At 40.4% G+C, this 15,053-nt stretch overlaps 1 protein-coding gene across 3 annotated transcripts in view; it reads left to right on the top strand.

Moving 5' to 3' along the window:
- Window positions 1-257: 257 nt before the first annotated feature.
- LOC127101105 (cytochrome b5 domain-containing protein RLF) overlaps window positions 258-15,053 on the top strand; it is a 65,149-nt gene continuing 50,353 nt past the window's right edge. For 2 of the 3 annotated variants that reach the window (XM_051038432.1, XM_051038433.1), the window contains exons 1-2: window positions 262-525; window positions 1,868-2,222. In XM_051038432.1, the coding sequence (XP_050894389.1) occupies window positions 493-525; window positions 1,868-2,222 (388 nt within the window). In that variant the 5' untranslated portion in view covers window positions 262-492. Of the gene's footprint in view, window positions 526-1,867; window positions 2,223-15,053 lie in introns of all 3 variants that reach the window. The other variant, XM_051038431.1, reaches the window with a different exon arrangement.

The raw sequence follows: 15,053 nt of genomic DNA, 5'->3' as shown, positions 1-15,053 counted from the left end.
AACATTAGAATGTTTTCAGGGCATAATTGATAATTGTATATGGAATTCAAATGCATTGACTATTTAAACCTATAACATCTCATTTATTTATTTTTAAAGAAAAAATTCTGATTATTTGATTAAAAAAAACTCAATAATATTATAAAAAAATTCAGATTTTATCATCCGGATCAACTCGAATAATATTATAAAATTGATAGAATTTGACCCCTAAATACCAAAGTATTTGTTGAATTTGATAATTTACTCGAATAAATTAATAGGGAAAACACAATGTGTTCGCGGCAGAACGAAATTCACACTGCATAGACCGTAATTTCGCACGCAGCAAAGATTGAGAAAATCACTTTTTGTGAATAAGTTCAGCGACAGAAAAGGAACCCTAGCCAATATTTTCAATCCATCGCGTGCTTCATAGATCGCCAGAGATCCTGCGATTCTGCCTCCATAATCGCCTATCCTACCTACCTGCAATCATCAGTGTGCTTTGAAATGGACAGTGATAATGATTTCACTTTTTGTCAGGTAAATTTTCTATACACTGAAATTATACTTTTTTTTCATTTCATTAGTATAGGAAGATTGAACTCTCAGTTTTGTCCTCAATATCGGTCTCTTTTTGAATAGTTATTGTAATTAGGTGGATTTGTCATAAGGTTGCTTGGATTTAGTTATTTGAGCATGTTTATCAACATTAGCACTTGTTAGACTTTCTGGGAGAGCTTATGAAAACATGTTATGACATATATATATATATATATATATATATATATATATATATATATATATATATATATATATATATATATATATATATATATATATATATATATATATATATATATATATATATATATAATATGAAGACAATTGATTTCGATTTTATCTTTCATTATAAAAATTTCTTATACATATAAGCACTTATATGATAAGGGGCCCGTTTGTTTTAGTTTTTTTTAAAAATGATTTTTATAGTGTTAAAAATTTTAACGTAAAAAAAAATTACAAAGAAACTTTTCATAAAAGTTTCGAATGAAAATTTGGTTTGAATAGTTATTCTTAAAATGTTATTTTAGGTATTTCATCATTTTATCCAAAAAAAATTTGGATATCAAATTTTTAAAAAATCACTTAATTTTGAAGCTATTTCAAATAGCTTTTCATAAAAATCATTTTAAGATACAACTTTTTGAAAAAATTGTGATTTTGACTATGTTTTGATCTTCAATAATGTATATTTATGTTATAGAATGAACAATTCAATCTTTTAATTTATAAAAAATAAATTTAGAAAAACTTGTAATATTTTGAAAAACATTTTTGTAGAATCCATTTTCAAAAATACAAAGAAAAAATCCATTTTTTTAAAGCTAAAACAAACTGGCCCAAGACCTTATGCTATAAGCTCTTAATTAAGGTGTTTATGCAAACGAATAGAGTTTAATGAGTATATTTTGTTGGTGAAAATCCGGAGAGACATCTGTTTTTCCATGTTGTACCATCAATTTCAAGATACAATTAGAGCCTCTTTGTTTTTGTGGTGGGTAACCGTAGCACGCGTCAAATGCGAAGCTGCAATTTGTAGCTTCTCCAAAGGCACGACAACCTGCATAGGGAAGTGGGGTTGAATTATATCCAAACACAGGCCTACAAAAATGGGTGATGTAGCAAAATAATAGATTTTACTCTACTTTTCGAATGTATCTTTTTAAACCCTTTAATATTATTTTGAATTGTTTATCATTTTTATGTACTCTATGGAAGAAGTAGGAGACAATAATATTTGAGAAATAAAATTGAAGGTTATAACTCTTGCATTTGCAAACCGTAACCATGCACCCTTCTAATTTAAAATATGACTCTGTAGGTCAGTACACCTGTAGTGGAAACTAAGGAGCTTGTTTCAAATATTGCTGATATTTCCATAAAGGACGAATCATCAAATGCAAGTAGTAGTAATCACAACAATGGTGGTTTCTTATGGAAGGATGGTAATGATTCTTCCAACTCTGAAAAGGAGGGAACAGTTGGTTCTTTGTCTTTCAGTGTAATCAGCACGGCAACTCCTTCAACTCAAAGTAATACTAAGAACTTGCCTCAGAAGTTGCCAGAACAAAAGAATTCTCTTAAAAAGCCAACAGTTCGAGCCAAAGTTCCTTTTGAGAAGGGTTATAGTCAAATGGACTGGCTCAAGCTTACTCGAACTCATCCTGACCTTGCAGGTGCAGTCATTCTGTTGACCCTTTTTTATAAAAAAATTATCTCATTACTTATGAGTTTTGGAAGACAACAATACCTGAAAGAGTGAATAGATACTGACTGATTATTATAGTTGAAACTTGAATATAAACTACATTCTGTCAGTTTCTGCACACTTACTGTCCAAATTTCCAATCCTTATGCTAGTATTACCCAAGCTGATGACCAATGCCAATGGTTGGCAGAAGCTATAGGTTGTGTATTTTATATAATCTTCACTCCCTACTCCAAATTTGGCCTTTAGAATTCAATGATCGGTCTTAGTTATGACATAGGTGTGCTTGGGCACCTCGAAATATTTTTAAATCATATATTTTTGTCCAAGGTTGTTGAATTCACATGAGGACCGACAATGCCATATCTCTTTCTGTCTGATTTTCATTTCTTAGTTGTTTCCTGCATTTTTCTTCCTCTTAGTACATACTTTTTTTTTTGTTTTTCTTCCTTTTCTTGTTTAGCTTTGTGGGCTTGTGTTTAATACATTCTATTTTTTTTCTCTTTCAATCTTTCAATCAATGGGTGGTCTTTGAAAATACCCCACGTAACACTGCCTAGGATCATATTACATAAAATGTTAATTTTGATACTAAAACTCATAAAATAAATGACACCTTAAAAATTATTATAACAATATGTACAACACATAAGAAATAGTACATCAGGAGTTTCAAAACGAATAACTAGGTAGTGCAGCAGAAAGATAACCATCAGTCACCAAGATTTCTGATCTTTGAGTCTTCTCGCAAATCCTCCATCTTCTAAAGCATACCTAAAAATAAGCAACAACATTGGGGTGAGATTACTAAATCTCAGTGAGCCCTCCTATCTTATGAGTTCATTCGAATCTATAGGGTATACTGATCTTAGATAGATTACTGAACTACACACTCGTACTCTACTAAGATACTACCATCGAAGCAAACACATCTTTACACAACTCGTGAGTATACGGTATACTATCCTCTATGTCCGATAAACGAAGGGAACTACGTGTTATATACACTGTATGATACCCTCATTAATATCTCAGACCCGTTGCCCAGATAAGGAGAACTGAGGAATGCCTTCATGGCCATTCCTTATCCTGTAGCCGCAGACACGGTAAAATCCAAATACGAGAATTCCATATCCTATAGGAGAACATAGACTAAGGAATGCCTTCTTGGTCATTCCTTATCCTATAGAAGCAGACACAATGCAATCTAAATACGGGGATTCCATATCCTACAGGAGAACGGAGAAAATCTCTCGGCGAAGAATTCCTTATCCTTATCTAGTCTTACTTTAAAGTACGAAGAAAATGAGGTTACGCTCATTCCTTTCCCACGGTAGGAATAATGGCGGAATTACACTACGGTAGATTCCAATCCTGTATCGACCTATCGACAAGAGTAGTATTCACGAGTTCGTCCACTGACAGGACACCTCACTATGGTTAACATGTAATTATTCAACCTATAATTTATTCTCACCATTAACCATTTAAGAGAATAATTACACACATGTTCATTACCGATTATACTAGTGAATTTCGAATAGTATACGCCTATAAGCTCGAGCCCGTTCATTCACTACATCCGTATAATAGAGCGCACACCCGATTGTTCAGAACAGAACACAACGGACAAATCAAGGAAAACATAGTGGAAGTTAAGAACACAACTCCCACTATGTCATAGCCCTCTAAGTTAATTGAGCGTTATATGAAGCTTTCCCTAAACCTGTTTCACCTAAGCTATACCATTTACATGCCACATGGTAAGTGCACGTCCGATCAACCTATGGTGGGTGTAACTGGACCAAATGGGGAATTGAAGTGGAATAAGAACAATGAAAGTTCCACTATGTTATAGCTCTCGGTGCTAGCGTTCCGATGCTTCCGACCACGTCGCAAATCGAGTTACAAAACTCAAGTTATGCCAATTTCAATTATGCATTTCTTCACACAATAGTGGTAACCGGTTATAGACACGAAAAATAATCCCAAAACTCATTTTTTTCACATGGTACCCGATTACCAACTACTAGTAACCGATTACCACTGAGTCTAGATTCCAAATTCACTTATCTATCACATTTTCTTTCATCCAAACACATTGCTGTCATATACGGTTGATATATATATATATATGAATAGAATATTCCTTAGTATATTTTAGAATAGAGTAGGATATCTATGTAATTATTACCACGATCTATATTTTTTTCTATATAAATCATCTTCCGCTGTGCTATTCAACACACGGTTTAATCTAAATGTCTCTTAGTCTCGTTTGTTTCAACATGGTATCCAGAGCCTATTAAGAGACAATTCTTTCTTCCGGTGAGATTTTTTTTTACAAACCGTGTTATCGCTCTGGTTTGCCTATTACTTTTCACAATTCTCCTGTAACCACACTACCGTCGTTACTGTTCCAGCAAAACTTCCGGCGACGTTTCGGAAAATCGATCCCACCATCCGACTCGCCACCCTCTGTAACACCTCAAAATTTGCCCTCCTCTCTTGGGACTAGCATTAACATATTTGCATATCATTTTAGGTCATTAGGCATTGCATATTGCATATCATGTGGTTACACTGTGCGAGCCATTCTCCCAAGTCTTGATCAGAAGATGGAGAAGTCTAAGTGCAAGCCTAGGGTTTATTGATTGATCATTGGCCATCTGAGGATTGGGCTGTGAATTAGGGTTTTATGATTTTCAAAGGATATTGGTCTTCATCTTGATTGAAGTGATACATCATCATCATCATGGTTGGATTTCATCAAGTGTTGAAGCTGGTTCCTTGGAAATAGGGTTTTGACCACTGGTCAACCCTAATCAGTTGCATTGGGCCAATCAGGGCATAGTCAGGAGATGGGGTTTGTGATGGTTATGGGGTTCATTATGTGATTATATGGAGCTAATTGAGGCTAGGGTTTCACTCTTGAGCCATTTCGGTTGGAGATTGGAGTTCAGATTGATCTATGCATTGCCAGATTCATCTATCAGATGAAAAAGTCAACTGTGGTCAACTGTACATGATCTGATGGATTTGGAGGTGGAAATGAGTTGGATACACTTCATTCATGTTGAAACAAGTGTTATTTGACATCTCAAAGCTTAAGAATGAAGAAAATCCAGTCAGGACAAGAACTGCCAAAAATAGAAAGTGACTTGTAATTGAAGTTTCCAAAAATGGAAAGTTTTGGACCTCAAAGCCACGTGTCTAAGGAAGCTTCAAATGAAAAATTGTTCAACATGAAAGTTGTAGATCTTGTTCTTACCTTTCCAAAAAGTCCAAGAACTTGAAAATCCCATGTATGGTTGGGAAATTATGGCTCAGTGAATTTCAAAAATGACTCATAATCAGGAGGCCATAACTTCCACATGGTTTGTCCAAATTGCAAGTTCTTTATATGCACAAACTCCATTTGACATGTACTTTCATGGTGCATAATTGGATTTTTCCAAAAATGGTCAATGCAAAAAGTCAAATTTCAACTGGACAGTTAAATGGACCAAGGGCAAAATTGTCCAACTTGTGAAATAATTGGAATTTTTGAGTGGGGATTTTTGCAACACCTCATGAATGGTATTTAAAATTTGTTGGAATCATCACTTCATGCCTAAGGCTTGTAATTTGAGATTTGGTTTGAAAAATGAAATGGCAAAAATGGACAAAATGCAAATACATAGTGAAATTGAGAATGGCCTATCCAATGAGCATGAGACAAATGGAAACAGCTCACACATGGCATTTGGATGTTGTGTGAGCTGTCAAACAGGTGGCAATGAGCTGGCAAGTGAAATTCCCATTTTGCCCTCACTTGAAAAATTACCATTTTCACTAATCAAGTCCAAATGGCTAATTACATGATTAAGAGATGGTTTAAGCACACATATATAATCTTAATCCCAATCTAAACATAACAGAAATTCACATTTCCCAAAATTGGATCAAAAACTCTTCATTCTCTCAAGTTTTTCTCAAGAACACATTGAACAAAATTCATCAAATCTTCCTCAGTTTTGGCTCAATTCTCGAATTTCTTTTTGATCTGAATTCCTTTCATCATCGTGATCATCTGTTTGTGGAGTTTGGAGTGGAAAAGGCTGGGATTCGTGACTGTCCAACATTGCATCTTCAATGGCAATTCCAAATTTCACGCATTAGGAGCTGTTTCATCACAACTTAATCATATCATTCAATTGTTTGGAGCATCTAGTGCATCTGTTTGAGGAGAAGTAGCTCGAATTCGTCCAATCTCATCGCTGCCATTTCCAGGTTTGAAAAATTCGAATCTCAAGATTTGTTGTATGCTTAGGTGCGTTTTGTAGTTCATTGATGGTAGATCATAGTGATGCTTGTGGTTTTGCAAACGGATAACTGTAGTGCACGAAATCTGGATTTTAAGTTTCGAACCAAAACCCTAGGGCGATCGATTCAGATGATTTAAGAACTGTTAGGTTAAATCGAGTTGATATTCAAGATCCTCGTGTTGAGACGGTTTCAACGAGTGCTCATTTGTTCATTTTGGTTAAGATTGATGGATCATGTGTTCTTCGTGTGCTGGAGGTAGGAGATGAAGTCTTTTGCGCAAAACACTGTTCAATCCAAATTTCTGTTTGAAAATTCAAATACCGTGTTTCCCTCCCCCGCGCTCAGAATTACAACTATGCCATTACAATTTAATTAATTTAATTCAAATAATTCTAAAAAATCATTAACATCTTAGAAAATTCACCAAAAATCATAAAAAAATCAGAAAAATGTGGAAATTTTTATGTTGACTCTGTTGTTGACTGTAGAATTTTTTTGACCTATTGGTCAAAGTTGTGCATGGTAGAAATAATATTTGACCTAGGGTTCTTTCACATATGTGCATTTTTGGTACCTTGTGCTATTGTGATCATGAAATCCTCATATTCTAAAAGAAATTCTTGAAAATTTTTGTGATGATTGTGGACTGGTTGATGCTTATTTACATGTAAATTTCATGAATTTTTGATACCTGGCCTTTGAGTTATGAATTTTGGAACTTAGGTGTGACAATTTGTGTCACACCTCATTATGTCAATTTGCTGGATTTAATTGTGTGACCTAGGCTTGGTAGAATAATGTGAAATTTTGCATGATGGTTGATTAGCATGTTGAGATGCTATATGGATTTTTGTGGAATTTTACATGGCATTTTCAAATTGTTTGGTATTTTTCATCTCTGGTGGTTGAAATTGCAAGTTCATGTGACATAGGTTGGCAAATCTTTTGTGAAATGCTCATATGGTATTGTATGATCATGAAATTTGATATGCTTGTAATAGACACATAATGTGACATCTCTGTTTTGGTCTCATCCATTTCTTTTTTGTTTTCATTGAGTTATGAATTTTTGAAGTGAGCTCATGCATTGATGTTGTGATGTGGAGCATGTAATTGTGTCTGTTTTTGTTGATTTTCATTGACATGGTTCCATTTGTCCAATTAGGCTAAAATTTGACATGGTAGACCTTGAATATCCCCTGTTTAGGTGTAAATTATTTGAGAATTTTTAGAATTGTTTTGATATGGAATTGAATGCAATAGTTCTGTTTGCATGTTTGATGCTTCATTTGGACCAATGTGGATTGTTTTGTGCATAACATGAGCATGATGAATGATATAAACATGAGACCAAGTGTGTTTGCTCTTGTTTGACATTAATTTGACTTTGGTTGGTGAATACCTTGCTGTTTAGGAATTTTTCTTGCCTTTGGACCCTAGGCTTAGCCTAGTGGTCTTGTTGCTAATATTTGCTTGATTTTTCAGGATCAAAAGCATAATGCACATGGAGAATGAATCAAGTTAAATGCAATTGATGTTGTTTGATGTTTGTACACTAACATAACATTGTTTTGTAGGTTGTGAAGCTTGGGCTTGAGCTCATAGTTTGCTTTGTTGTGCATTGATCTGTATAGATTAACTGATTGAACTTTTGCTGTGTAGTTTTGTCTGTCTGAGTACTAACTGTGTTTGACTGTTTCCAGGTACTTTTAGTTGCTCAGTTCCTTGTGAACTTTTGCTTTGCTTTGCTTAAGCAACTTGCATTGAGGTAGGTCCTCTTGACTTCATGTAGTCTGGAGACCCGGCTGTTACCGGGCCGGGCAAATAAATGTCTGAAGTCCTCCTTAAGAGGCGATGATTGTGATTGTTTAATTTTGTGCCTAAGCAGGTAAAGTCCTTAATCAAGGCAATTGGTGGAAGGTAGGGATAAGCAATCTATCCCCCACTATTCAGTGGAGTCTTCTCCTTGCTCCCATTACATGGTTGTAGCATTGAGATCCTAGCCCAAGATCTTGTGCAGTGCACATTGTGTCAGAGTCTCTGAGTATAGAAGGGTTCCCTCATTCTGGACCCATGCTCATTTGTCAGAAGCTCTCCCTGGTTAGGGATAAGAGCTGTGAGGTCTGATCCTCACTTCATCCTTTCATCTGCTTCACCTTAGCCTCGTAATGGCAAGGTTAAGAGCAAATCCAGCCCGTACAGACGACTCGCTTCGGCAGTCAAACCTATTGTGTGAGCCACTTGTTTGGTTATAGTGCGTGCTGTGTGAATATCTGTTTGAGATGCTTGTTCTCATTTGATGTATGCTTGAATTATGCTGTATGCTTGTGTGCTGGCTTCTTTCCTGGATAGGAGTAGTTTGCTTATGCAAGTAGGATAGAAAACTGAACTTAGGGTAACGATGCATGACAACACTAGGCTCGAGTCCAGCTCCCTAGTAGTGTGTCTTTCCCTGGTTTCTGGTTAGCAAGTCAGTCCCTTTCAGGGGAACTACATCGCCCTGATCCTCGTTCCAGACGAGGTATGTAGGCAGGGGGTCGTGCGAGACCTCTCCGGGCAACCTTTTTCTTTTTTGCGTGTGTTTACTTGTTATCTGATTGTGTGTTTGGCTCGGATGCCGACATAAGCCCAGTGATTGGCAGTCGGGCTCCACGTTTGCCCCTTGTGCGTGTTTTGGTTCGGATGCCGACATAATTCCATCAAGTGGTTGTCGGGCTCCATGTTCGCCACCCTTGTCTGTTTATTTGTTTTGTGTTGTTTGGCGTGCGTAAGCCGAACTACAGAGGCTCTGATTCTTGTTCCAGACAAGATATGTAGGCATAAGGTGCGATACCTTATCGAGCTCCCTTCTCTTAACCCCACCTGCGTTCCCCGTGTGTGTGTGTGATGTATTAGCAACCTATTCTTTATTCTAGGACGTGGATCCCGTCGAGTACGACGGACGTGAGGGGTGCTAATACCTTCCCCTTGCGTAACCGACTCCCTTACCCTTTCTCTCTGGTCGCGAGACCATGTTCTTTCCAGGTTTCTCTGAGCGTTTCCTTTCCCTATCTTGGGATAAATAACGCGCAGTGGCGGCTCTGTGTGTGTTTTGTTTTTAGCTCGCCGGTTGTTTTTTTCGCAGGATGCGACAGCTGGCGACTCTGCTGGGGACATAGATGTAGACCTGTGCTGGTCCATCTTCCCTAAGCGAGTCTCTCCTAGCGTTCTAGGATTAGTTTAGGTTGCTTGTGTTGTGTTATTTATTGCATTTATTATTCTAACCAGTGTATATATTTGCATTAATGTCTGCATGCATCATACTATCATGTTGTTGCCGTCCTCTGTGCAGGTGGTTCCTCTGTTTGGGGTGGGTGCTCTGAGTGGGGCTAAAACCCAGGCCCGAGTGTACACCTAGGATTAGCGTGGTCTCACGTCGCTCATGTGCCGGTTGGGCATATTGTTGCTACGTGACATACCACAAGCCGGACGAGGTTCATCTGAGAAGTGCTCTTCCAGTGGGGTTTTCCACTTTGGTTGGGTTATCTCTGTTGAGCTGTTGACTCTGGTGACCGATCATTTCCCGGATCTTTGGTTTAGACGATCTCAGGAGAGCTACAATGGCACACCCGAAAGGGCAAACCCATTGAGTATCTCTGCCCGATTGTCGAGACTATTATCCGCCTTAGGATGACCTGTTTAGAATTGACCTGTGAGGGGAGGGTTGATTATTTCAGATGCATTGCTCAGATGGTGACTTTTTGTTCCCTGGATCAGAGTCGTATTTATAAGTCGGATTTATGGCCGTTTATATCTGAGACGCCGGAGGGCTGTCCGTGATATTTATCAGTGGGGATCCGTTTATTTCAGGATCCCCCGGGCCGAGATATTTATCAGTGGGGATCCGTTTATTTCGGGATTCCCCGGGCCGATTCAGATGGTGGTGTGTCTGCTCAGAGGCCAGTGATGATGATGATGTATCTTTCTTCCGTTTATTTCGGAACCCGTGGATCAGATGTGTGATTGTGTATTCCTCAGATGGTTATGATCAGTCCAGAGACCAGATTCAGTGCAGATGATCAGATGGCTTGGAGGATGGCAACGCATTGCATTCATTCATCAGCATCATTACATCTTGCATTAATTGCATCTAACCCATGTTTACCCATATGCAGGGACCCTTTTGATCGAGATCCTGGTTGAGAGATTTTCTATCCAGACATGAGAAGACCCGGTTTGAAGGATGATGTGGCCTACAGTTTCTTTGACCCAGATATCAGTGTGCTGAAGGATATGATAGCATTGATTACACCTGACCATGTGGGGTTGTTTCGTGAAATGCATGGGGGTATTCTGAAGGTGGTTTTCAGGCTCATGGACAGAGACAGGAGCGCCATTCATACTCTTCTTCAGTTCTATGATCCCGAGCTGAGGTGTTTTGTCTTCCCAGATTACGTGCTAGGGCCTATGATGGAGGACTATGCTGATATTTTGGGTATCCAAATCAGGGATCAGGTTCCTTTCTATGCTACTAAGGAAGAACCTGATATTGGTGGGATTTCCCGTGCTTTCTATCTGAGTCCAGAGGTAGTGAAGGGTAATCTGAAAGAAAAGGGGAAGCTGCCTGGTTTTCATCTGAGTTTCCTGGAGGCTAAGGCTAAGGAGTATTCAGAGATGGGGAATTGGGAAGCTGTCTGTGCTTTAGTTGCTGCGGGCATTTATGGGATCATTCTGTTTCCTAACCAGAAGAATTTTGTGGATATTAATGCCATCCGCTTGTTTATTCGAAGGAATCCTATCCCTACATTGATCGGAGATGTCTATTATTCGGTTCATAACCGGAATGAGAAGAGGCGTGGGGGATTGATTCGATGCTGTGCGCAGTTATTATTCAAGTGGTTTATGGGTTACTTACCATCCAAGGGTGCTTTTGTTCTTCTAGGCCAGAATGTTAATTGGGCGACCAAGCTGATGGGTTTGAGGGCTAAGGACATGGATTGGACTCACAGTAGTGGAGTTGGGCAGGATTTCATCTGCAGTTGCAGAGGTTATCCCAATGTGCCGCTGATAGGGGTCCAGGGTTGCATTAATTATAACCCGACACTTCTTAAGAGGCAGATGGGATTTGCTATGGAGCTTCCACCGTACAAGAGTGAGGTTCAGGAATCTGTGTACTTCCCAGTTGAGGGTAATCAGGCCAGGGTGAAGCAGATAGCCGAGGCATGGCGCAGTATTCAAAGGAAAGGTAAGGCTTCTTGGGGTAAAGCTAATAACAGATCTTTTCCTCCGTTCGATGATTGGCTCAGCAAGAGAGTGGAGCTTACTTGTCTACCATTTCCGATGATCGATCCTTGGTATCCGTTGATTGAGGAGACTCCTTCTACTGTCAGTATGGACGAGTTCTTAGAGATGAAGCGGGAGAGAGATCAGCTACTTGCAGAGAAAGCTGAACTGGAGATGAGTGTGGCTCGGGTTCAGAGGGTTAATCAGGAGCTCAAGGGGAAGATGGAAGATCAAGACAAGCGACATGCTCTGGAAGCCAAACGCTTTGAGATGGATACAGCCTACTATGGGAAGATTAGCCAGGCCTTAGTCTCATCTAACCGGGAGCATGACATCACCAAGGAGAAGCTGTTCAGAGCATCAAAGGTCATTGAAGATGAGAAGAGGAGGCAAATCCTAGTCAGGGATCAGAGAGATGAGAGAGCCAGAGTCCTCGCTGCAGAGTGGGAAGCGGAGAAAGCAAAGATCAGGGCTGAGAGAGATCACTACATGGCAGAGAGAGACCACTACTTCAGGCAGATGAAGATTCATCAGAAGGAGGTGGGGAGACTACAACAGGAGAACACAGAGCTCAGGTTCGCCGCAGAGTTCGCGAGGATGGAAGATGAGATAAGGCCATCTGTGGGACCCTCATCTGGCTAGATCTTTCATTTGTGTTGGATTACCGTCAGGCTTGTTGACGGAATTCACTTGTCTGTATTTCTTTCCAATTCTGGAGGATTGTATTTGATTTGTATCTGATCTGATGTATGACTATGGCACTGATTGTGCACTTTTGGTTATGTGATGGTGATTTTTCATTCAGTGATTAATCTTCAAGCTTTATTTGCTTTGCCGTATGCACTCACACAAGCACACACATGGTTGGGGGTATCAGGCTAAATCACATATCTCCGATCTGCACGATAAAATCAAACGCTGAATATCAGAATATTGATGCCGGATTATTATTTGTCTCAATGATACCAGGATCGAGGGACAAAGTGTCCTTCATATGGATAGACACTGCATCCATGCATTGATCATAATAACTGTGCTTTATTTTGCAGGTGTTTGTTACTAACGGGCTTGCTTGTGACAGGAATCATTGCTCGCGCTCGGAGGATAGTACCCTTGCACGCAACTCGCCCTCACAGATATTATACCCGAAGAAATACGCCCAGACTCATGGAGCTTCCCAGTGCTGATATGCTTGAATTGAAAGAAAAGATGAATGAGCTGATCAATATAATGCAAGGCTTTGCAATTGGTCAGAAGGCTCTCGCAGACAAGGTTGAGAAACTCGAGCGGGTTTCTGCTGTGAACAGTGGGGTCAACCTGGATGGAGTCTCCAACCAGGGGCAGGGATCTCGCGATGGTGGAAAGAGGACGACTGTGGGCCTCGTGAACAATGCTGGTGGTCAACCTGGGCCTAGTCAAAATATGAAGGACAATTTTGTGCCTCCGTTCTATGGTTTTGACGAAGATCAGGAGGAAGACAGGGAGGCTGACCAATTTTCTATGCAGAATGAGCCTTTTGTCCCTTACAACATTCCTCCTCAGAATAAAGAAATTCAGCTGCTGGCTGAGAAAATCAAGGTGCTTGAGAGCTATGCCACGCCAGGGGTGGTGAATATGTCCAACATGGGGCTGGTGGAGGGGATTGTGATCCCTCAGAAGTTTAAAGCGCCGGCGTTTGACAAGTATAACGGTAGTTCCTGCCCGGAAACTCATCTCCAGGCATTCGTCCGCAAAATCTCTGCATACACGGCAGATCAGAAACTGTGGATGTATTTTTTCCAGGACAGCCTGTCCGGGGGATCCTTGGAATGGTACACCAAGCTGAAGTCTTCCGATATCAAAAGTTGGCAGGATTTGGGAGATGCTTTCTTTAAGCAGTACCAGTTTAACGCAGATATGGCTCCGAGTCGTACCCAGCTGCAGGGTATGTCTCAAAAGCACAATGAGGGCTTTAAGGAGTATGCCCAAAGATGGAGAGAACTGGCTGCGAGGGTGCAACCTCCTCTTGTTGATCGCGAGATGTCGGACTTGTTTATGGGGACCTTGCAGGGGCCGTTTGCAGAAAGAATGGTGGGCTGTCCTGTCACCAATTTCTCCGACATTGTGGTAGCTGGAGAGCGGATAGAGAGTTGGTTGAAGTTGGGCAAAATTCAGGGTAATGCTTCCGCATCATCTTCCGGTTCGAAAAAGCCGTTTGGTAATAACGGTGGGCAGAGGAAGAAGGAGGGCGATACCAGCGCCGTGTATACTCAACGCGGACCCAGTAGGGACCGTTACTTCCAGCACAATGCTGCAGTAACAATTCCTGCTGAGTCTCAGCCAGCACAGCAACAACAGCAGCAACAGCAACAGAGACAACAACCCTTTCAGCAGAGGCAGCAAATGGCTGGTTATCAGATCCGGGGTAGAGCGCAGGATCGTCAGTTTGATAGGCCTCCGGTGAGCTATGCTTTCTTGTTCAAGAAGCTGCAAGATTTGGGCCTAGTGCAGACTAGAACTCTGGCGCCTTTGAGACCTGATCAAAGGCCGGCCAGCTATGACGAGAATGCTAAGTGTGAATTCCACTCGGGTGCGCCCGGGCATAACATTGAGAACTGTAAAGCTTTTAAGCACACAGTTCAGGATTTAGTGGATTCCAAGGCCATTAATTTTGCTCCATCCCCCAATGTCAATGCCAATCCCATGCCAGCGCATGGTCAGAGGGGAGTGAATGCCATTTCTGCGGAAAGTCGAGTCGGGCTGTTTGACGTTGGTCAGTTGAAGACGCCTTTGGCTGAGGTCAAGAGGCAGTTGTTGAGGAATGGGGTTTATCCGGGCTGCGGCTACGTGTGTGCTGAGTGCACTGTTTCTGTGAATGGTTGTGAGCTTCTGCGGAAGTGTGTCCAGGGACTGATGGACAGTGGTGATATCCTGATTGAGAGGGCTGGAGAAGAGAAGGAGGAGGTCTCCACCATAACTATTTACTATGATCCGGTTGATTTGTCAAACCTTACTGAAGAGGCTCCAGTTACCATCACGGTACCTGGGCCGATTCCATATGACAAAGATGATGCCGTACCATGGCATTATGGTGGGGAGGTGTACTGTAACGGTGAGAGGGTTGAAGGACAATCTGCCAGTGAAACCACCGTGCTAAAGGTGGATAATGCCGGTCCCAGCAGTTTCACTCGCAGCGGTAGGCTGTTTGCTCCTGATGCGTTGAGGAGAGGAGAAGAAGAAAAAGATAAAA

Source organism: Lathyrus oleraceus, chromosome 7 (genome assembly GCF_024323335.1).
Source record: "Lathyrus oleraceus cultivar Zhongwan6 chromosome 7, CAAS_Psat_ZW6_1.0, whole genome shotgun sequence".
Lineage (NCBI taxonomy): Eukaryota > Viridiplantae > Streptophyta > Magnoliopsida > Fabales > Fabaceae > Lathyrus > Lathyrus oleraceus.
Note: the sequence above shows the minus strand (reverse complement) of the source record. Positions and strands in the feature narration are given on the sequence as shown.